The sequence below is a fragment of the Ptychodera flava genome, chromosome 17 (assembly GCF_041260155.1).
Source record: "Ptychodera flava strain L36383 chromosome 17, AS_Pfla_20210202, whole genome shotgun sequence".
NCBI lineage: Eukaryota > Metazoa > Hemichordata > Enteropneusta > Ptychoderidae > Ptychodera > Ptychodera flava.
In genome coordinates this window covers 26,307,809-26,330,896 of record NC_091944.1, presented here as the reverse complement: position 1 = coordinate 26,330,896, position 23,088 = coordinate 26,307,809, and the positions used below count along the sequence as shown (strand labels likewise).

The window sequence follows — 23,088 nt, the reverse complement described above, 5'->3', positions numbered from 1 at the left end:
TGCGCGTGTTTCTTGTTTGACAAAAGACTCGCTTACGGAATATAATAAGTGCGCGAGCGACGACGTGAAAACCGGTCGAATGATAGTCACACAGATGATAAGAATTTCAAAATGTATGAGACAAGATAAATAAATGGATAAATAAATATATATGACAAAGTAAAGAAGGTTGATTTGGAAATAATATACCTGCGGCTCGGGCATCATCAATATTTCGATCATGACCACCATCCCTTGGGAAGGCAATAAATCGTGATATTGCCCTCGCTCTCATGTGTTATTATTTTGATATATTGCATCTTCGCTATTGCACTGTAGACTGAAAGATCCGTCGCTTGAGGACGCTCTCTACACCCCCTTCTCTAAAGCGCGACGGATCTTTCAATCTTGTACCGCGGTCCCTCCACAACATTGCACTGCACCGGCTCGAAGTCTAGAACAGGTGGGTGAGTTATACAGGGAATATCAGGTGCCACCAACGAAGCTGTTCGTGCAAAAAGTTTGCGTGTACAGTTTTTCAGTGGGTTGGCAAATTTAAACACTAACCAAGGGGCGGAGAGACTATGAAGTCTTCGCTAGGTGACTGGGTCAGGTCCCGCGAACGGAGTTATTCATTAAAAAGCTATTTCGAGAGCAATTTTTTGAGGGCAGGGGAATTTTACTTTTGCTTGGGCGGGCAGGAGACATATTTATTGCTGACAAGGAGGAAATTTTAGTTTTTTTTGTCGGGCAGGGCAGATATCGGTTGATTGGCATGGGGGACCGCGGAATTTTTGTTTTACAGAGCAGGGGGGAAATCGACAGGTGTTCAGGGGAGCTTCATGTCTGCAAAAACAAATTAAGGGGAATTTTTTTCTAGGGCAGGGGAAATCGACAAGTTTTTTCGCCACAGAGCAGGGGAGCTTCAAAAATGCACAATGGGGAGGGGAAAGAGGCAAAAATACGTGGAAAGTGTGTAAAAATAAGTTTGAGCGCGGGATGGGTAAGTCGAAAAAATTTCAGGTGGAGGGCAAATTATGAACAGCTAATTAATTATCCTCTTAACTTAAAATTAATCAGTTCACATTACTTGTCTTGCACAATATATCTTATCATAATAAGGACCCCCTTTAAAAATGCATTGTTCGTTGGCTGCACCTGCTGGGTGCCGTTTGTTGTGAGTTCGAATCCTACGTACTGTAATGCTTTATCCTGCATGCATCATATGACCGGTGAGGGCGCACTATCGGGCTTCATATTTTATCGATAGCATTACTCATTTCTATAACTTTATGTCCCAGTTTTGTGTCGGAATCCAAAATGAACTCCGCAGATTCTCCTTATTATTATCGTCATAAGGAAATAGAACCTTTGACCTAGATGTCGAAGATACAGCTCTCTTTTACAAATTTAGGGCTATTTTTTTCCATGGCAAATTGTCACTTATTGCTGAATAGTGCCAGTGTCTGAGAGCAATAATAATATCAAACAACATTCCAACCGAAGACAACGTACGTCGCACACAATGGAAAGTGGAACTGCTACGTGCGTGCCCAGTTAAACAGTTTTCTCCTGTTTATTTTGTCAGGAGTGTACTTTTCCTGGAGCTTGCATATATCTAGTAAATCTGTGGACCGATAGTATCCCAAATGCATTGAGGCGGTTTTTCTACCATACTTGCCATTGTCAGTAATTTCAGAAGGCGAAATGCCGAAAACTATCATTTACAAGAAACGCTTAATGACGGGTGTTGTTGCATAGCTCTGTGAAAAATGAGGTAGAAAGCATTAAAATGACTGTATTAAACTTGTAAACACTCCCTCTACATTTAGATACTTTTGATATTGATGACTTTCAGTCTGGACCTTAATTCAATATTCAACAGTAATAATGCTCGTTATATTTAAAAATAGCATTTCCAGTGTGAGTACTGAGCTGTATAATATGCCGTACGGTTTAGAGTAAGAAAATGTGGGAATATACAGATCAAAAGAGCTTTAAAAATATAGGTGTAGCTTTTATCACCTAAACGTCTTTAGGTTTGGGCCTAATGTTTAAGATTTTCCATTAAAACTTGAAGTTAATGTTTTAGTATCTTGACCACTGTTTCTAGACACTTTGTTTTCATTATGTCCCAATAAAGTCGCACTGGGACCACACTGATTTTATATAGTACTCATCAATAAGACTCTTGAATTCTCCAATAGAAACAGCAAGCTGCAAATGATATCATTGTTGCACTGTGGGAAGTTGTCTCCAAAGGAGTAATGCAAGTAACAGCATGCCATTGAACGACACTGTTATGAAATTCGTGCTTAAAAAGGAAGAGGGTGCCCATAGATATAGCTGCTATCCTCCTGTTTCCTGAATAACACAACGTTCTTAAAAATAGGAAGAAAAGAGAGACAGACACGGAGAGAAAAGCGTGGCAAAAAATCAGCACTCGGATAGTCACTTATATTTCAACTTAAATGAATTGCCATAATATTTTAGATTTATTTGGTACCAAGTTACTGCGATGGATATATTGCTTTCCTTGAAGGAAGAATAAACTTGTAGATTGATTTGTCTGAGTAAAATCCCTCTAAACTAAAATATTCTAATTGAATTATGTCTGATCAGCACGTATGCAGTTTTCAAAGCAGTTCACATTTCACATGCATCGTTAATCACCTACCACAAACCCTATCGCAAGCAGCAAGCAAATCCCCAAAATTTAATGTCATTTAATGTCGATTGTACTCAGGGTTGATTTACCAACTTCCAATTGTTAATGCTGTGCGGTAGTGCTTCGATAGAACGATGTAACATAGTCAAGATGGCTTCATCCGTAAAAAACATTATTTTATCGAAACGCTACCCTCGCACTTGTTCGCCCTTTGCAGATTCATAAAGAAGTCACGAAATATTGAATGGCGCCATCACCTCTATTGCTGAGGTACATTCCAATGTAAAAGTATTCGCTGCAACATTACGGTTAAACAAGTCATCCTCAATGACACAATCCCCGCTGAATCAACTGTTTTGTGGGAACAGATGATCCCTGTTCCGATTGTGTAATAGTCCTTGTCTATGATTGCTGAAATGCCATGTGCGATTGATTATCCGGATCCTAGAATTATTTAAATTGCCCATTACTTTAAAAGCTCATATTACACATTGTTTGAAACTGTGAAAAAATCACACGTACAATGTTCAAATGCTGATGACTTGGTTGTAATTTGCATGATATCGATGGCAATTGCCGCTTGCCGGTCATATTGCAGGGTATTTAGGGAAAAAATCCATGTGCGCATGCTATTATGAAACTGTACTTATACGGATTTCGAGTAAAATTTGTTGAGGCCTATTTTCGTAATAGCTGCCAACGTGCAAATCTTTTATCATACAATGCTGCCCGGTGGTCATATTGGATCGTATCTCGAAACAAATTGACGTGCATACGTAAGTCATAATTTATCATCCTTTTGTCAGGTTAGAAAGAATTTGATGCACGTCAGAGAAATGGCTCCAAATCCACAAATGCGGATGGTCACACGGAGGGACGGAAGGACAAACTGACAAATGGATGAAGCCCAATCTGTAGGTCCTGCTTCAGACTACGTCCATAGGCATTAAAAGAAATTTAAATGATACCAAGGAAAATGTTTTTAATTTTCCTTGCCTGGTGTGTTTGTTATACATACGGTTTCATTCATAGGCCTAAATGATCCTCTCACAGATCGAACGCTCCTTTGATACATTGAATCACATTATTCTGAAGAAAGGGTAAATACTTTAAAGAATACTTTAAGGACTCGTTTTCTCACGATTGTACATTCACAAACAGCAATGTCTCCCAGTTTGCAATTCATATAGAGATAAACTTTATGACACTAAAACGCCAAGTGTTCTTATGGCGGCGTAACTCTATTAGAATGCGAGAAAGCGTCTGAAGAAAGCTTATTCTACACATTTCAACTTACCATACCATTCTAAAGTTTTAAGAAAGACATACCTTCGTAACCTTTATGCCGTCTTGGTACTGATATATGCAATCACTTCCGATTCAAAACCATACATGCAATTATCTTGAAATATTTTACCCGTACATTTCCACCAAAACGTTATGTAAATTAATATTGCACAATACAGACAAAAAATGCTAAGAGGTGATTTTTATTGGTGATAAATCTTATCTACGTAGAGAATTTAATGATAAAGTATACGCTACAAGTGGTATCCTTACAATATCGCATTCTAAAGATAATCTTTGTACATGAGAGTTATATATTGAGTAATTTTTCCTTCGAATGAACCATGTTCTGTCTCTCTTTACTGTTAACCCCTATATACAAGGTGTAGCTTATGTAATACAGCTTCTGATCATGTCAACACTGTCTGATGTTTATTCGTCACTTTCCTTATCCGTGCATCTAATATTTCTATGTACTATGGTTATGGTGAAAGCAGAGGAAGAGATGCTTATAAGAAGTAAATCAAAGGTAAAACCTCACAGATCTGTTCTATTATTTGTACACTTGCATTGCCCATGCGCATTCAAGGGGTTAAAGTGTTGTACGCAAAACTATAATGATATCGATGATTTAGTTCTACGGAACTTTTACTCAGCTGCGACTACTGAAAATGCTGTTACCACTGCAATTACAAGTGCAATGTGTGCCAAAATTTGATAAACAAGGCTTTTCTGTCTGCAGAAAATTAAGTGTGTCATGAAAACGATTAAAATATTGTACATGAATTTGTGAAACCTCTATAGCATATATGTCTTAAATGTAAAATACAGCCACACAGAAGAAAATACGGCTAGTTTTCAATCGGGTTTGAACCCACAACATAGGGCATCAGTCGCCTAGCGGAGAGGCCAAGAGAGAACCGCTCGGCTAAATCCCCACTCTCAAAAAAGAGTGGTTCAATAGCCGGCTAAGTTGTTACATTTTCTGACTGAGACCACTCCACACGTTGTAGAGTTCGTGAAGCACTCACTGACGCATGCTCACTATCACACATCGCACATACAAACTATATCGAGGCGAAGAAACGAATTTCATCGCTTTAAAAAATCAACATTATTTATTCTCACTCAAATGAGGTTGTAGCGTCGTCAAATGTATATCATCGAGAGTACTGATAAATGGTCACCTTTGGCGATGAAAAATCAGTATACTATATAGATAAGTTTTACGAAATGAAATTATATGTTGAGTATAGTAATTATCACCGAGTGAAATTTTGTCTTACCATTGTTAGCACTAGGACCGGCATATGATAAGTTGCAACATAAACAATATTAAACACGATTGGAACTAATTTTGGATAATTGGATGGTGAAGTAAAGTCGATTTCATCTACAAATGTAATCTGGTCTACTTTTCTTTTTACGTTACACACTAGTTTTTATGAGTAATTTGAAAAATTGCAACATTCAACTATAGGGCACCTAACATTTTTGAGAAATTTGAAAAATATGAAAATCCAATTATCCCAAATTGGTTCCAATCGTGTTATTAACAGAAATACGTAGATGAACTGAGTGCATATTTGAAAGTCTTAACGTGGAAGAGCAAAATACTGTTGTTTTTTTCTATCAAAGTGATTCTGACAACATATGACACTGTCAATGGAAGTATTCTGAATACTGCAATGCCGCAAAAAATGAGTCTACGTTTTCTCATTCTATCGCTCTGTATCTGATACCAACAAAAGGGTAGGAAAGACACTTCTTTGTTATCCAATTCTATTCCCAGTAGTTTATGATTAAATTTATTCAGCAATTCAAGTTCCAATTCTACCTGTAAACTGTCGAAGTGTACCGTCATAACTACTGGTCTTTGATTACATAATGGCTACTTAGAACAATAACATACCTTTTGCATTATTTTTCAGCGAGTACATAAGGGTAAGTTTATGATGTAGCTTTCGGTTGTTTCACTGGATAGGCATATAATGTCAAGATCTCACATCAAGCATTACTTTGACATGAATTGTGTAATACAAAACAAAAGCAGATATCCTAATAAGTTCAACAACAGGAAGCAACGGTAGCTTGGAAGTAAAATAAAGGAATTATTGTCAAAAGTCGTAGAGATTAGAGCATCAAGGTTTTGGTTTGGTTGCAATTTCCAGCATCTCTTTAAAATCTGGATCGTTTGGATTTTTGTATTCTCCTGATTGGATCCAATCATGCAAGGCTAAGGTCTTGCTTGTATTCAAGAACGCATTATTAGTACCACCGAAGTAATTCGAATTAAGTGTATCTACCACTTTTTCATACCCAAGACCTTCATATGCTTCACGGCGTCTAGAATCTCTGATAGAATCATCAAGATTTGCTGCTATGCCCCTGTGTGTATTTTTCCCGTGAACCATGTTGCAAAACGTTGGGGAAGATGCAATGAAGGTACGTCTTAACATTGCATCTGCATCATTATTGTTAATGGCTGTTGTTATGTGACTCCGAATATTATTGACCTCAAAGCTATTCCTACTAGTAAGGTAAGCAAAGTGATGGCACTCCAACACTTTATTTACAAGTAAACCTTGTCCGCCATTTTCTAGATTAACATTATTTTTACCAGCCAATGCATTTCTTAATGGAGTGGGCTTTGCCTTGCATATGCAGCTCAGTGGAGGTTGATGGTCCAGATTTGTTGGGTATTCAGAGGATGACTGTTGATATTTCATGTCCTTATAAGTACCAACAGAACCAATGGAAGCCTCCCTTATTACATCATGATCATTCTTACCTGCTCGTAAGGGTAGCTTCCACCTTTCACTTGGTTGGCCCCCAACCAAGATAAAGCCATGACCTTTCCTAATGCCTGAGACCCACCTTGTTCGCTTAATTGATTCATTCCATTTGTGAGGATTTCTACTGAGCTCTGCCTTTTCTAAATTCCTCAGTTTCACTGCATTTTTTGCTATGTCTTCATCAGGAAGTCCTGGATCACGAGCCCTTGCCAGTGCATGATACAAACAGCTTTTCCCCTGATTGTGCACTGGTATTATTTTTTCATTTACCATTACTTCATAATGACCCTCTGGAGTATCTTCATTCTTCCTGGTGTATACCAGTTTAACATCATTGCCTTTCTTAGACGATCCTACAGTAGTTGTGTGTTTCATTTTCCCACCTTTCCCACGCTCAAGTATCTTCACCTCTATACCTAGTACATCTGCCAAAATTCGGACATCCTGGATAGATCCAGGATTGTCCACTGCCAGGTGTTTGTTAATGTATGCATCAACATTCTCTGCATATAGGTCCCTGTGACTACCCTTTCTGTCATCACCGGTCGACATTTGGGCTATATAGTGAGCCGCTGCACCTGCTCGTAACTTTTCTTCTGTTCTGGATGTGTTCAAGACATCCTCTTGAATATATTTTCTCATAGACTTATTTATATGCTTCTGTATCCTATTTGTTACTTGTCCTGTTACTTTTTGACGTAAAATATATGTGATTGCCTCAGATAAAATTTCGCTTTGCGAAACGGCAATCTTTGTCTTTAGCGTTTTGAGATCTATGCCTTTCAAGTCGTTATCTAACTTTTCAGGAATTTCATTTGCTTTGCAGAACTTATCGAGCTCACTGCAAAATCTGTGTTCAAATTCGGCAACAAGCTGGCCAATTTTGCCTAGACCATCTGCGACAGATGATGCAACCATTATACCTTCAACTATACCAAGTACAGCAGCAAACCCTTTTTTGCCCTTGATTTCACCTTTGACTCTATCTACCACACCTTGAAGAAACTTTGATACGTGCGCCGTCCAAGCAGGATCGTTTGTAAAATCATCAACGACACTATTTCCAATAGTTTTGAATATTTCACTGCATCTTTCGATAGCAGCATCATCGCCAGATCCAAGATTATTACCTTTAAAGTAGTGTGCCATAACCCTATCGATCCTGTCACTGAGCCTTCCTGACATGACTGCGCTAGTCATTTTTTCCTGAATTGAAGATTTTATATGAGTTTCGATATATTTCATGTAGTCATCTATGACCTTGTCCTCTCCTTGTGTCACAAACCTCATGATGGAATCTTCGGCTAAGTCCTTAGCAAACTTTTTCATAGCATTTTTCAAGTTTTGTTTCAAACTTTGACTCAAACCCCTTTTGGTTATATTCTTTGACAGTGCTTTTGGGAATTGCTTCACTTCTTTCAGTGCTGCGCGAAATCCCATTTTACTTGCCTTATATCCTTTGCTCACAGCTTTTGCAATACCACCTCCAACAATCGAGATTGCTATTCCCACACCTTTTGAAATCGCCCATGATTCCCAAGAAAACTCCCCTGTCACCATGCCTTCAATACCATCGATCATATCTGAAACACCTTCTGCTATCAGCCCAAGGCCGAAGTTTGTCAAGGCACCTGCAGAAAAAGCAGTTATCAATATGCCAGCTGCTGCTTGTGCCACTCCGAGAAAGAAGACAACTAACCCTTCCCAGCAAAACCTTGGCTTTTCCTTGACTGAAAATATATTCAACAGCCCAATTTGCCATAACTCGTACAATTCCTGTTCTGTAGACTTATCAGCACCTGGGACAAGCGAAAATATTCCTGTAATTTCAACTTCTGCATCTCCATTTTTACTTCTGATCTCTTGCAGCTTATTGATCGTCTCTTGAATCTTCTTTTCATAGAAACCTAGAATCTGTGCTCTTGTTTGGATACTATTTTGGAAACCACCATCATTACCTTGGCCAATTATTGACCACGAGTGGTCCACAAGACTTTTTGTAAGAACCAGTTCATCCTTATGGTTTGCAAGAGTTTCTTGAGTTTTCTTTAAATCCGCCATTGCTTTTTCAATGTATTCATTACCTGCTCTTCTAATGACACAATATGCTCGATTATAATATGCAATTGTTGCCAAGCGTTCATTTAATGTGATTGCCTTGTCATAAAATATGCATGCATGATCGTCATCGCCTCTAAACATACACTCATTACCATACTTGATTATATGGTAGATGTTTGAAGATGGTGATTTCAAACCTAGTGCAAGGGTTGCAGCTGAAGTAACTGAATCCTTGAGCTCCTGGATGAGCAGAGAGGACTCATCATGAGCCACATTTGCAATCTTTTCTGACTGCATCTGAAGCCACATACCCCAGTGTTCATTTAAGGAATCAATCACAATCTTCCTGTCATCTTCATCCTCAAGCATGTTCTTTGCCTTGCAATGAGTGTCGCGAAGATATTGGCAATACAGAGAAAAGAGACGTTCTTTCAGAAGGCACTCAGCAACTTCAGTTTTCTCTGTAATATCCATTCGAATATTTTCATACATGTTACGCCAGACCTTAAGCTGCAAAATGTTGCGTATCTGTTTTGCATCTTCTGGCAGGCTCCCAGGATGAAGAATAAGTTGTGCTGACCCTGGTTTACCCTTTCTACCTGTCCTACCGAATGCCTGTCTTTCTATTCTTGTGTTCATTGGCATAAAAGTAACAAGGACATACAATCCGCCACTTTTATTTACTTCCTCAGTTGTTTTGATGTCAGTTCCTCTTCCAGCTAAGTTTGTTGCAACAATAACACAACCTGATTCTAGTTTTGTGTTTATTGTTTGGATTTCATTATTGTCACTGCGTGTATATAGAATGACATTGCTGGTAACATCTCTTTTGATCATATCACTTACTTTATTGGCCGTGTTAATATCTTCACAAATGATCAGTGCTGCCCGACCTTTACCACCCCATTGTTTTGGCTCTATTTCAAATTTAACCTTTTCACATATTTCCTTCTTCCATGTCTCTTCATTTTTGCAAAGTACACCCTCTTCTTCATATAGCTTCTTATGCCTGTGAGTTGGCACATAAGAGAAATCGACATTGAATTGCCTTTGAAGGAAACTTTTATCATTTTCTGAGCCAAGCGTGCCAGATACACCATAAAGGTTACCAGCATATCTTTGGAAAAATGCTATGTTGGACATAAAATTTGTAACCAAAGACATTTGGCTCTGAGGTAGGCGATGTTTCATTTCAACAAACTGTTGAAGTCCGTCACCCCATCGCTTGTTTAACTCTACCATTCCTGTAGAAGTATAGTCTATAGGAAGCGCTTCACCATCCTTAATGAGGTAATGTCTTCCCTGCGTCATTTTCATCGCAACAAACGCATTTTCAACCCACACTGGCAATCTGTTTTCTACAAACCGTTTTAGGTTATCTGGAATTGGTATCTTCTTATCATCTTTGTCGTTTCCTAGTTGTAGATGGTTCTTTACACTATCGGCTATTAATTCTTTTAGGAGCGATTCATCCCTGTGAAGCAGGGAACTCATTCCGTGTGTGGTCACAAGGAAAGGTACTTCTCCGTCTTCGTCTGTGGAATCTGATTCTGACTGAGTTGAAGGTGCAATTCTACCATCATCTTGAAGCTCATATACTCGTGTATAATATGGAATGTATTCACTAGCCAACTGAAAGAACTTTTTCATCGTATTGGCATCAACATCTTTCAAGAGCGTACATATTTTCTCTGTTGATGCTCCATCCAGGTCATCATAGAACCCATCTCTTAGCAACCCTTCCTGTTCAGCCAAGGATACCAGCTGCAGGGGGCCATCCAGACCACACTCATGTGGATCCAGTATATCATAAAGTGCTAAGTAAAACGACCTTTGTTGTCCTGTGAAAAACACTTCGCCTATGTTACTCACAACTGGTTTATGCCGGCTGACATGGCTCCATACCATAGCTAGAACAGGCTCCAAATGTCGGAGACCTGCAGTTTTGTGGCTAAGGTACGTGAATTGGACACCACGATCAAGAAGCATGAAATCTACCTCATCGACGAGAACTGCATCAAAGTTTCTACTACCCCTTACATATTTCTGTTGAAACTCATGTCTTAGAATATCTGCTGCAAATGCTCCAACTGTGCCATACACTATGTCAGCACTATAACAGGCTAATCGTTCATCATCATCTGTTTTGTCAATGTTGTGGTTAACAGACAGCTTAAGTAATGAATAGAAGCCTTTCCATTCTTCTGAGTCTCTCTTTGCAAGTAGTGGGGAACTGGTTACAATGTCTACAGATTTGCCGAAGGTTGCGAGCATGGCTGCCGCCATTGCTATTATGCATGACTTCCCTTCTCCAGTTGATATCTCAATTAGGCGGCCCTTTGTTTCTTCAGCCAGAAGCAACAAAGTCCAGCTCACCATCTGTGTTACCCTTGGCCAGTATTTAGTAAAGGTTTTTACTGCATAGCACAGCACAGACAGAGATTGAGAAAGTTGTTCATTACTCATGCAGAAAACCGAACTGATTGACTTAATTGATTTAATCCAATCTGAAAAGAATACAGGTGGCTTATCATCCACAGGCTCTCCAGGATGTCCATATTCTGAAAGACTTTTCATCGCTAGGTTAACAGTAGATTTAACTCGATCAACGATGGACTCTGTCGCCCATCCACTTCTTTCTATTTCTGATATTACCTCTTCCAAGCTTTTCTCGCTTTCTGTCTCAATTGCTGTATTGATATTTGATATTATTTCCTCCGTTGACCTTGTTTGAAAAAGTTGGGCAAGTGTCAGATTTCCACTCACCACCCGCGTGCATGTTATTTTATTCATGACAATTTGTTCGACTGAAGTGGCTAGATTGTGGTCATCTAAGGAAAATTTTTCACTGAGACATGTTATCATCTTAATGCATTGAGTCGGTCGCCAAATTTCATTTTGTATCAGTTTAGAAAATGCAGTTTGATAGTCAAAGGCATATGTGTCATTACTGGAAGGGATGCAAAGTTCAATCAGCATGTGACAAGCAGCCTTCGCCCAGCTACAAACTCGCAAAGACTCCCTATCCAATTCTTGCTCTCCGTCGATAAGACTTTCAATAAAGTGTACTACAACATTTGAATATAGATCATCAACTTTACACAACCTTCTTTTGACGTTTACCAATGACGAAGGTTTTTCAGAAAAGCCATATTTAACTAACATAAGATACATGACTTTTGTTAAATCTAAAGTTTCTCTTACATTGATGGCACTACATGAAATACTGTTCACTACTTTCATTAAATCTTCTCTGATAAGCTCATTATGATCATTTCTATCGTTATACATTTCTGCGAAATAAATTTGCAACCATTGTAAAATGTGCAATGGAAGAAGGTCGTTATCCTCGTCCCAGTCCTCTAATATTATCTCCTCTATGGTCTGCAGAAATTCACTAACCTGAGTTTTTGACAGGTCATAGATCTGACAACCTTCAGCGTCAACTGCAAATGCTACCTGATTCAAAAGTTTAAGGACATCATCTCTTGTGAGTGGATGGTACTCTGATAGGTCAATCTGGCTGCTGTCATACTCTGGCTTTGACTCATCCTCCAAGGGATTTGTTATAGTGTGTTCACGAACGTACACAGTCCGCAAGGCCTTATCCATGCCCTCTGTTCACTGTCGATTTCTATGGGAGGAATGAAATTACAGTATGTAGTACCAGTGACGCATAAATAGATTGAATGTTTTAACGACAGATTAAATAGAACTAAGAAACTTTGATGATGGCCAATTCAGTAAAATTATAGTTGTTGATTATGCTCTTTGAATGGGCATCCGTAAGTCTGTCTGTCAATCATTCCCATACCTTTCCTCTGCTTGTACATCTAAGAATCCATTCATAGATTTCGCCAAACTGTGGGTAGCATCTCTGATTTGATTTTCATGCAACTCTCTCTGTTTTCTTGTTTCTTCTTGCCGTCGTCTCTCTTCTTCCTGTCTCTTTTTTTCAGTTTCTTCCCTTTTCTCCTTTCTTCTTCCTGTCGCCGTCTTTCAGCTGCAAGCCTCTCTCTTTGTCGCCTCTCTTGTTCTCTTCTCCTCTCCGCCTCTTCTCTTTCTCGAATTGGCTTCCAAAAGCACTCCCTACATTGATGTCCACCGTGGTGTCCGTCTCTTCGATAGTACTCTCCATTGTGAAAGACGTGGGTTTTATAACCATCTATGTATTCCTGTCGAAGGTCACTCCAATTATGCAGGGCTCTTAGGTATGCGCCACATTTATAACATGATGCTCCATGAGATTCTGAAGGTGCATTACCCATTCTGTTTCATACGCTGTAAAAATATAGCGAATAACGGATCAGTCACGGTTTATTCTGAAGGACAAAGCAAGCGATTATTTTAGGCCATTTTGACATCAAGAAAATATATTTAAAATGTCTCCTGCTCTAACCAGTGAAATGTTCATGTTTGCTCTCTGTCATCGGTCTCATCTCTTTGGGACTGTTCTTCACTTGCTAGTACGTGTCCTTGTAAAGTTAGTAGATTACTTGTGGTACTTTTGATTTTGGATATTGCCATAGTAATTATGTTACCTTTGGAAATATACATTAATGTGCAGTCAAACATGTGAAAATCTGAATAAACTTATGACAGGTTACCTTGCATCAGTTCTTCGCTGAAATTATAAGAAATGGAATTTCCACAAGCTCCTGGATATCAAATATGGGGACAAATGCTACACATGGTGTATCGATTTCTGTACGAAATGCCATTAAGAATAAGAATATGTTTGCCGAATGTGAATGGCAAAAGCCGAAAACATTTGTGTGATGGACATCACAACGATTCTCGAGACAAAAATAGCTACACAATTCAACGCCACATGAAATTAGACAGAAGTCATCCCTAAGTGCCTGTGAGTCAAATTTTAAATAAATTCCAAGAGTTGCTTTAAAGGGAAAAGTCACTGTCATAGATAAATACGATTAACAAATTTTAGACCGCAAAAGGGAAAAACCGTCAACGACACTTTGCTCACAATTGGGTAGATTTCAAGATTTGTCAGGTTAAAGTTAGTTCACGTACGATGTTTGATAGGTTCAATTTGCCTTTGCTTGTAATAATCATAATGTCAGGTGCATTTGAACACATTTTGATACAAATACCAAGGCAAAGTACCGTAATGTTTGGCAACTGTTGCAATAGACACACAAGTGTACAACACCACGCAGCCTAGTACATCAAATATGGTGTTTTCAATCGGGTTCGTAGTCACAACGCGCGGCACTCAGTCACCCAGCAGAGAAGCCAAAGACAAAACCGCTCGGCCAAATCCCCAATCCAAAATAAGTAATACAATCTACCTAATCAGATTCAGATGTCCTCTTGTAATATTGTATTGTATGGCAAATTTGGTTATACATCAAGTAGACTACTTGTTATTGGCCCGGAGATCTTTGTTTGTGATCCTGTACAAATTGTTACAAACATGTAAAATTCTGACTCACAATTATTGAGATTTTCACCAAGTTTACACTTTTGCTACTCATATTCTTTTGGTAAATAGTAAATTCATTTGGACAGATTTTCGTTGAGCAGTTGAACATGTATCAACACGCCATATACAAAGTGAAATGTATAGTGGTTTTCAAGTTTTTGTAATTGGACAGGGGGGATTAAGAATGAGATATTTGGCATTTTTTGACAAAAAAAACACCTAAAAATGTCCCCAAAATACAATATTGCAGGTTTTGTCACAATTTGGATGAAACTGATATAGATGATCCCAAAGAAACTTCATATCAAATTCAAAGCAATCGGACCGACAATTTTCGTAGAATTTTTTTATCATAAAAAGGACAAAAAAGACCCACCAAGTTTCAAAGCAATCGGACAAAACTGAAAAAAAGACCCCCAAAAATATATTAAAAATACAAATGTAAAAATTTCACCACAATTTGGACACATCTGACAGGTGTCACCCGTACGATCATGCATATCAAGTTTCGAAGCAGTCCGGCGAGCAGGTTTAGATAAGATCTTTTTTCAAAACATCAAACTTGTGGTTTCGGTGATGATATTTTAGCAAATACTGGGATAAATTGGCCCCCGAAAAAAATTGAAAATGTCACCACAACTTGATCATTTCTAACAGATTTTTGAGCAAAAATGGGAAAAATTGACCAGAAAATTACACTTTGAAAATTACGCCACAATTTGAACAAATCTAACTAAAGTCAGGTAAAAGAACCTGCATACCAAGTTTCGACCAAGTCTGGCGTGTGGTAACATAATTTTAGCAATTAGTTGAATTTGTCCTTTCAAACTCATGTGCATATTTTTGACACTAACATGTTCATTTGAACAAATTCACATCTCCACCATTGGGTTCACCTTTACACCAAATACTAAGATGGTAGGTATTGCTGTTATTGAGTTTTTCATACATACATACATACATACATACATACATACATACATACATACATACATACATACATACATACATACATACATACGTACATACATACATACATACGTACATACATACGTACATACATACATACATACATACATACATACATACATACATACATACATACATACATACATACATACATACATACATACATACGTACATACATACATACATACATACATACATACATACATACATACATACATACATACATACATACATACATACATACACACATACACACACCAAATATTAGCTCAAATTGTTGCTAAGCATTCACTAACCTAACTAATCAATTGACGTTAGTGTAAGTGGTTACAAGTACGAGAACGCAAAGAACTGTGGCAATCATGAAAATGTCCCCCACCTTGCCTAGTCTACCAATGTCTGTAGGTATGTATACAAAGATACAGTATTTCATATAGTTTAAATATCCGCTTACAGTGACTATGAGCTACGTCTTCTTTATAGTTCATATCGTAGGCTAATATTCAGCAGAACTTCATGATGCTAGTTTCCCTAAAGCAAGACGTCGGATGCTCTGCTGTTGTCCAAAAAGGAGTCCTGTAGCCTCCTATTTGCGGAAATTACAGTCTTCAGCTTTGGCTATGCTTTCAGGGGTCAAAAGCAGCCCAAACGACATGGCTAAATTAGAAGTGCCCAAAACCATAAAGGATAGGTGGTGATCATTTTAAAGGAAATGTCAAATGAAGAAGTAGGGCTTAACCATTGTGGCAACGAAAGATCGTCGTTTTACTCTAAGCAACTGACCTTAGCAGCCTCACCACCCACGTCTGCATGATATCCGAAACTAACTCGACTTTCGGCGGCCGTAAATATTATAGGGTTGGTGTACTTTAGGGAGCATTCAATTATTATGGCTAGGGTCTGACCTGCAAATTCTTCCTGTGCATCAGTCAGAATAAGTGAAGGTTACAAGTGGATATGTGTTCAACAAATTTGATTTTGAAATTTCGATGAAAACGTGGATCCACTATGCATGGTATAGTCAATGTTTGACAATGATACAAATGTATTGATTCAAATAGGGTGTTTTAAAGTTCAGATGTGGACAACAATTATGATATTGGAATTTCACCTAAAAGCATTATTTCACTTCTCATAGTAGTCTACAGATAAACTGTTAAACATTTTCTCCGACAAAACTTTCTATATCTCTAATCAGTGTTGGCGCTAGGAAATTTTTCATTGTAGCCAGTCTTTTAGTGTGGCTAAAATGATCAAATTTTTTTTAGCCACACCCAACAAATCAATTTCACATACAAATTGCACAAACCCTATTTTCAATAACGTTTGTACTTTATTATCCACATGTTTGGCCAGGGCTGTTGTACATACACTTTAATTCCTCGACAGATAAACCGCTGAGCACATTTTCTGCCAATTTTATAGCTGCAGATAATAATGACCAGGAGCAGAGTAAAACTCCAGGTCCTTTGTGAAAGTTGTATGTCCTTCAATTAAAAAAATATGTATTAAACAAAAATTGGTCTTAACGTTTCATGAATGCTGGTAAATAAATTGATCCCTCTCTTTATAGACAGGGACAAATAAATTTCTGTTTATTTGTAAATTTTTTTATGACACAAACAACAAAAAGAGTTCTTGGAACAAAAGTTGCACAACATGTCATGAAAAAATCATCAAAGTCTTATCAATGGCCATATTTAATTGTTCCTCTTTTTAATATTTTACATGATTTAAAAACTGCTGTACATGACCATTTGGTGATCTGGATAAAATTACAGTGATTGCCTGACTATGCAAAGCATGGTCCATAAAGTATCAAAGAAAGCTATTGGTATAAAAAAATTGCTTAGGTTTTTAAAATTAATTAAATTCGCAAACTCAGTGAAAAATCAAAAGAGCAGTTCGTCGATACGACAAATCTATGCTCAACCGACTCATCTGTAGTCGTACATTTTATACTTCCATGCACAGACTAAAACCTTGCTGTAATTTGTTCGACCATGATCTAGACCGTGGTTCGTCTGTCTTTGTTCCCTTCTCGATGGTTTTCTTATTTCCTTTTTTTTTATAAATTAGAAGCTATTTTAAACCTAGTTTCTTTCCCAGCTGAGAACAATCAATGAACTATTTGTAGTTGGCAATCGTAGCTGCCCCCAGCCGCATCGCATGCATCGTACATTTGCATTGTTTGGGTGTCTCGAAACTACCCAAACTGTATGTACACGACCGGAGTATACAAACTGGGGATCTTGAAACTTTTTTGCACATGCTCATTTTAGCTCTGGGCAAAGTCCAACGCCATCACTTCAGTCTGTCAGTTGCATGCTCAGGAACTCTGCAGTCTATCATCGGTCGACATACGACAGAGCAACGAATTATTTTCTTCAAAGGCTAGATATTTAAATGACTGAATATTTCGATAATCTGACCGATCTAAGGGTTATTTTAATACGTTAAAAGTGACAGAACCGGCGTGATTAACGATGGTGCACGCTGTATGGAATACGTTGTGCTGCTATGCTGGCCGGCGTGAACTCAAATTACATCCTGACGCGACGTACGTGGTCAAATGTTTCGTACGATGCTTGCAGCGTTTATGCTGGAAAATTTGGATTGCGGAAAATAACTTAGACTTATTTGTAAAAACGACTAGTTGTTAGAATAGTAGGCTACATAAATAATCCAATACATATTTTGGATCGATCGCAATGAACACCCTCATGTCGAAATTCTTGGTCCTTCGGTTGAAAACAATCGGTCAGGGATTGCAGGACTGTCGTGACTTTCGAAGCCGTCCAGGGTCAATGATCCCGACACGGCACCCGGTCACGAGCCTTCGCCACGCGTGGCGAAGGCGTACCAATTTTTTTTCGCCACATCGGACATTTATTCGCAATTTGCGACTGTGGCGAACGTTAGCGCGAACCCTGCTAATACGTAAGTAATGTAATAGCAACTGTCCATTGCCCTCAGCGAGCTCGATTAACCAGACGACAATCCTATACAGAGATGCCTAGGTAAGATGTGTTAGATAATTATACTTTTATTCAGATGTAAGGTCAAATGACTTCAGAGAATGAAACCATGCATTATTTTTATTTCTCAGAATATTTTGAACACTGAAAATGCTTTTTGACGGAATAGATACTTATTAAAATCAGGTAACCCCCTCTGTGCTGTTTGAAAAATACGGGGACCCCCCTTTGCAATTTTCAAATTAAAAATGACCCTCTGGATTTTTTCCGCCAACCCCTGGTCGTAATTACTGAACGCTACCTAAGTCTGCTGTACGATATCTATGTCGTATCTTTATGATTGCTGAGCGAGGCAAACTATGACACGGTAAAGCGAGGAACACTTCAAATTCTAGAGGGGGAAGTATGTATGAAACAGAGATTAAATCGAGTATCAAATATGGGTGTGAAACACTAGAGTTTTTTTTATTGAATGTTCACTAGTCGGTTCATGTTGTACATGCCGTTAGTCTCATGACATGACAGGCGCAAGTAGCATTTCTGGCATGGATATCTACCGTAGAATAACTTTCTAAAAGAAAGTTTCACTCTGATATACTGATTCGCTAGTGTATAAAAACAGTTAGTTGCATTGTTCTATACTGCCTTGGATATCGGCCAGAGTCAATAGTGTGCAGTGGTGCAGGAGTGCCACACTGCATTGTCAGATCACAATCCTAGATGTGTAATATTATATATTATAGCCCAAACATGGGACTATGTGGTCGAGGGTAGGTGACCATCCGCCCGACGTGAGGAGATTAAATATTCTCCTGCCCCCAGGGTACATAGGCCTTTGTTGGGCAATAATATTTTTATTATATGCCCCTCTGACATAATTTTCTATCTAATCTTTGTTTGTTTACGTGCAAATGACAATTATATGCGTTATATCCGTTTTAGACGACAATCTGTTGAAAATTAGAACGACTTCCATCATCGAAAGGTGCATCGATATATTTACATCACTTTTATTCAGTTTATCGATTTTTTTCGCATAATTTTGTAAAAACAGTATTTTCTAACAAAAAGATGTAATTTGATCATTTTTTAATCGTGAATTGTCAAGTTTAAAATAGTTCCGGTTCACTTTCAGTCCAGTGATAACTATGCGGTCCTCGACGTCATCGACGAGTTACCATTGAATCCTATGGAGCGCGTGACATTCGATATACGAGATATGTAATAAGCAGCTGTAATGGACATTACCCAATCTTAGTAAACCAGATGTAGCGATTGCTCCTGGTACATCTTTGATTGTTTTTCTGTGTTCTCTGTACGGTTTGTCGTTTCGCCATATCTCCTCCCCGAGAGAGGAGACTACCAACTATTTGTATAACTTCAATGATTATTAACTTTTGACATCATCTTCGGATTCAAATGATTGCAGGTAATCAATACAATCATTCTGTTGCTTTCGGATCTCGTTTATGAAGCAACTTTTCCTCAACGTGTAAGGAACTCGTAGTTACATAGGTCCGTTACGCAATTAACAAGCAATGTTCACTCTACCTGCCAACAAATTATGACTTATTGATTAAAGCGGGAAAGCTGCAAATGTTTTGACCATAATAGGCTCGCATTTACCTACAGTATCAATTGTATTCTATATTTACAAGTTTAAAGTTTCAATTTAAAACTTGCTTCCAGGCAGCAGTAGGCCACTATGGATTGTGAACAATGTTCGGCTTGTTAGATGGGGTTGCCTTTTAGAAATCGGCTGCCGAAATTTACGGCATGTTTTTACGACCTCATATGTAAGCTTTTGAATGTAACATACTTGTACCACTATGGAAACTAAAAATACCGAGGTCTCATGTGAAACACATACGATTGGGCATGAATTCTGATTCGACGAAATATCATCTAGTCTAGTCTAACTTCATGAATCCAAGAGTTTCTTTCGTCTGGTATATCCATTATTACAAAATCTCGGTGAACACATGAGTGAAATAACTGGGAGCCTCTTGTACTTTTAAATTATCCAATATCTATACAAATTCATATGATATGAATAACGGTCTACTACGTTCGTTGTGCAGTCCCCAGCCATCCGCTAGCACTGTGTCTTACTGGGTGCTAGGCCCATCAGAAAAATTACTGGCGTCAGTCATATTGAAGTGTCATCTGTAAATGGCAGATTTCGCCATAGATTGTGGCTATAAGGTAGCAGCATAAATACTTCCAATGCAGTTACTGGAATGGGTATGTAATACTCGCAAAACACTTATTCGTAAAGTGCTTTTTGCCATGATATTAGGCCCACTATTTTTAATTCTTGAATTCTAAACATCTATGATGATAGTTAATAATATTTTTTCTTTTCACACTTGGGGTGCGAAGTAGTGAGAGAGGGTTCAGTTTGTAAACATGTAATATATGACTGTAACCGAGGTAGACTTCATGAAGAGTCTCCGATTTCATATGATGGACATTTAGCTAGTTTGCACATCTACTTTAGCAATAGCATCCCGTGCAGGCTTTGCTCTCCTCCTTCAAGTAAAATTCAGATAGAGAACTTAAAGTCGAAACTGCCTGAAAATGAATTTCTTAAACAGTAACTGCTTCTAACATACTAGCATCATTAATCCTTAGCATTGACAGAGAGAATGTTAAAGTTCTTTGTTTGGTAAACACTAGGAGTGTCGCGATTCTGTCATTATTCTTGGCAGGCTTCTGGGAAATCGTAACTGCTTCAAACTATTCGTTGCGAACAGTGGCCGTATAGGTCTAAGCCTCACATGACATGGTAGTTACCATTGGACCGCAATATGTGTGTAACGAAAATCGAAAACAACAGTATTATCGAGGTTTATGGCATAACTCTATGAGCGCCAAAGTAAATTTTAGCTGTCTTCATAAAATATACCCGAGTCTTTTCTTATAGATTTTCCCCGAAATTTTGATTAAAAAGTGTATCAAATGAAATGTGATGTCCATTGGGTAAAAAATTATCATAAAAGCAAGGAAAATTCATAAACATTTGTAAAATGTTGCACTAAAATTTTAGTGGGGAAAATTACAGCATTCAAAGGGTTAGTTACTAAACGGGAAGTCTGCCTTAGCTATTACTTTAGATCCCTGATATCAATCTCTTCCTCAGAAAGAGTTCCTTTGCTTATTTTTATTATAACAATTCTTGCGCAATCAATATTTACTGTAAAGGGAATGGTCACTGTGTTCTAGTTGTAGACCAGCGTGTGGTACAGAGAATTGCTGATTGTTAATTATCTGTTGTTTCTGCGAACACATTCAGTTCAATAGCAATGTCTGCCAGCAATGTGGTTTTAAATTGCCGTACAAATTACATAGAAATATACTGATATTCAAATGTTCATTATCTTACAGCACAAACTCCTTTCGAACATTCACAGTGGAACCAATCTGTAGGAAAATCTCCCTTTCTGTCAATTCAGTTTATTTTATCAGCCAGTGTTAACGACTACTTTTAGGCTGTCGTGCAGTTTAGTAGCGCAGTTTTTTTCTGAAGGTGGTACGCGCCTCGAAAGTGAAAGGACTTAAACTTTTGTTCAAAATTTCCTTAAGGAATCTTTCAACCATTCACTTTCAAAACCAAGAATTAAAATCGGTGATCTCCGTGAAAATGTTGGTACTAGAGAAACAAATATCCCATATTAGTTTACACGTTTTAAAACTCAAAATGGCCGCCACCCCTGTGTTAACTCTGTGGAGAAAAATACAATTTTCGAATTTCGAAAAATTAAACCGGTGAAATGTGTTCTTATATCAGAAGCTTTAAAATTAACCCCCAACAAGTGGTATATTAGGAAATAGCTGTAAAAGCGTGACAGTCAGATTATCTGTCCCCAAGGCGCGTTCTACTTTAAAGAAGAAGGGGACATGACTGTAGAATGTTGACACACGCATTACAGATTCGACTAGAGGTTTGATGTGGATTCTCACGCGAGTTTAGGAACGTCTGTCAGGAAGGACAGTACAAAACATAAAGAACCTAGTGCATTGCTGTGTTTGCCATTTTCTGGCGTCTCTTCAATATTTGCAGAAATTGCCGCACAATGTCTCATGGTGTGGATATACGCTTATCAGCTCGGCCAGTTTTTGGCTTTTGTCGTTAAAGTCAGAAAACTATTATTAACTTTCATCTTCCTGGTGGTCTAATTCCACCCTTTACGAGAAAACGATATTTCTTTTGTGCAATCATACAGACTGAAACAAGAAAACGGTGCTATGGCCGTCTTTTCGCCTCTCTCGTACTTGGATGACGACATACAATACCCCCGCATTAAAAGGAGACCTACGTGCCGCACACATCCACAAAAAAGTATGAAAATATGTAAACTCTGTTAATCAATTCACTAATCAATCAATTAAGTAACTCGATCGATATCTAAAAAATAGTATAACAAGAAGTTAAAGCTAGTACCTTCACTTCCGTTTTGAAATCAGGCAAATTATTTTCGTCGGACGCTGAACGAGCTTGTGGTTAGCCTTGTCAATACCTCAAGCCCAATCAAACCAAGAGATTGGTTCCTACACTTTTATACTGCAACATACAATCCAATTTGACTATAGTATTTACATGTGGGCGTGGTATAAATCACCCGATGAAATAAACTCGGTATTTACAACTTAAGGGAGAGCGGGATGTGAAACTCGGCCTATTAAACATAAAAGGATTATCGAAACAAAAATTTTGTGCACTCACCCTCCAGGAGAAGCTCGAGGGTGTGTTTGTTGTGTCACAGACACATACAGTTCTAGACAAAGTATCGAAACTAAAATCAGTTCCATCGAAACCACAGAATTGCAAGATTCATTTTATCAGAAAAAAAGGGAGACAGCCGTTTGTGCGTTTTAGTTTTGGTTTAAATTAATGCCACAGCC

The 23,088-nt window shown here is 38.2% G+C and overlaps 1 protein-coding gene across 1 annotated transcript; it reads right to left on the bottom strand.

Moving 5' to 3' along the window:
- Positions 1–4,124: 4,124 nt before the first annotated feature.
- Positions 4,125–22,714, bottom strand: LOC139115894 (uncharacterized). The gene is made up of 3 exons (XM_070678308.1): positions 22,628–22,714; positions 12,605–13,071; positions 4,125–12,424 (listed from the first exon to the last, which is right to left on the bottom strand). The coding sequence occupies exon 3, from the start codon at positions 12,400–12,402 to the stop codon at positions 6,076–6,078; it is 6,327 nt and encodes a 2,108-aa protein (XP_070534409.1). The 5' UTR covers positions 12,403–12,424; positions 12,605–13,071; positions 22,628–22,714; the 3' UTR covers positions 4,125–6,075.
- Between the last annotated feature and the right edge of the window lie 374 nt (positions 22,715–23,088).

Coding starts and splice junctions, on each gene's coding strand:
- LOC139115894 (XM_070678308.1), bottom strand. CDS start 12,402: ATGGATAAGGCCTTGCGGACTGTGTACGTTCGTGAACACACTATAACA.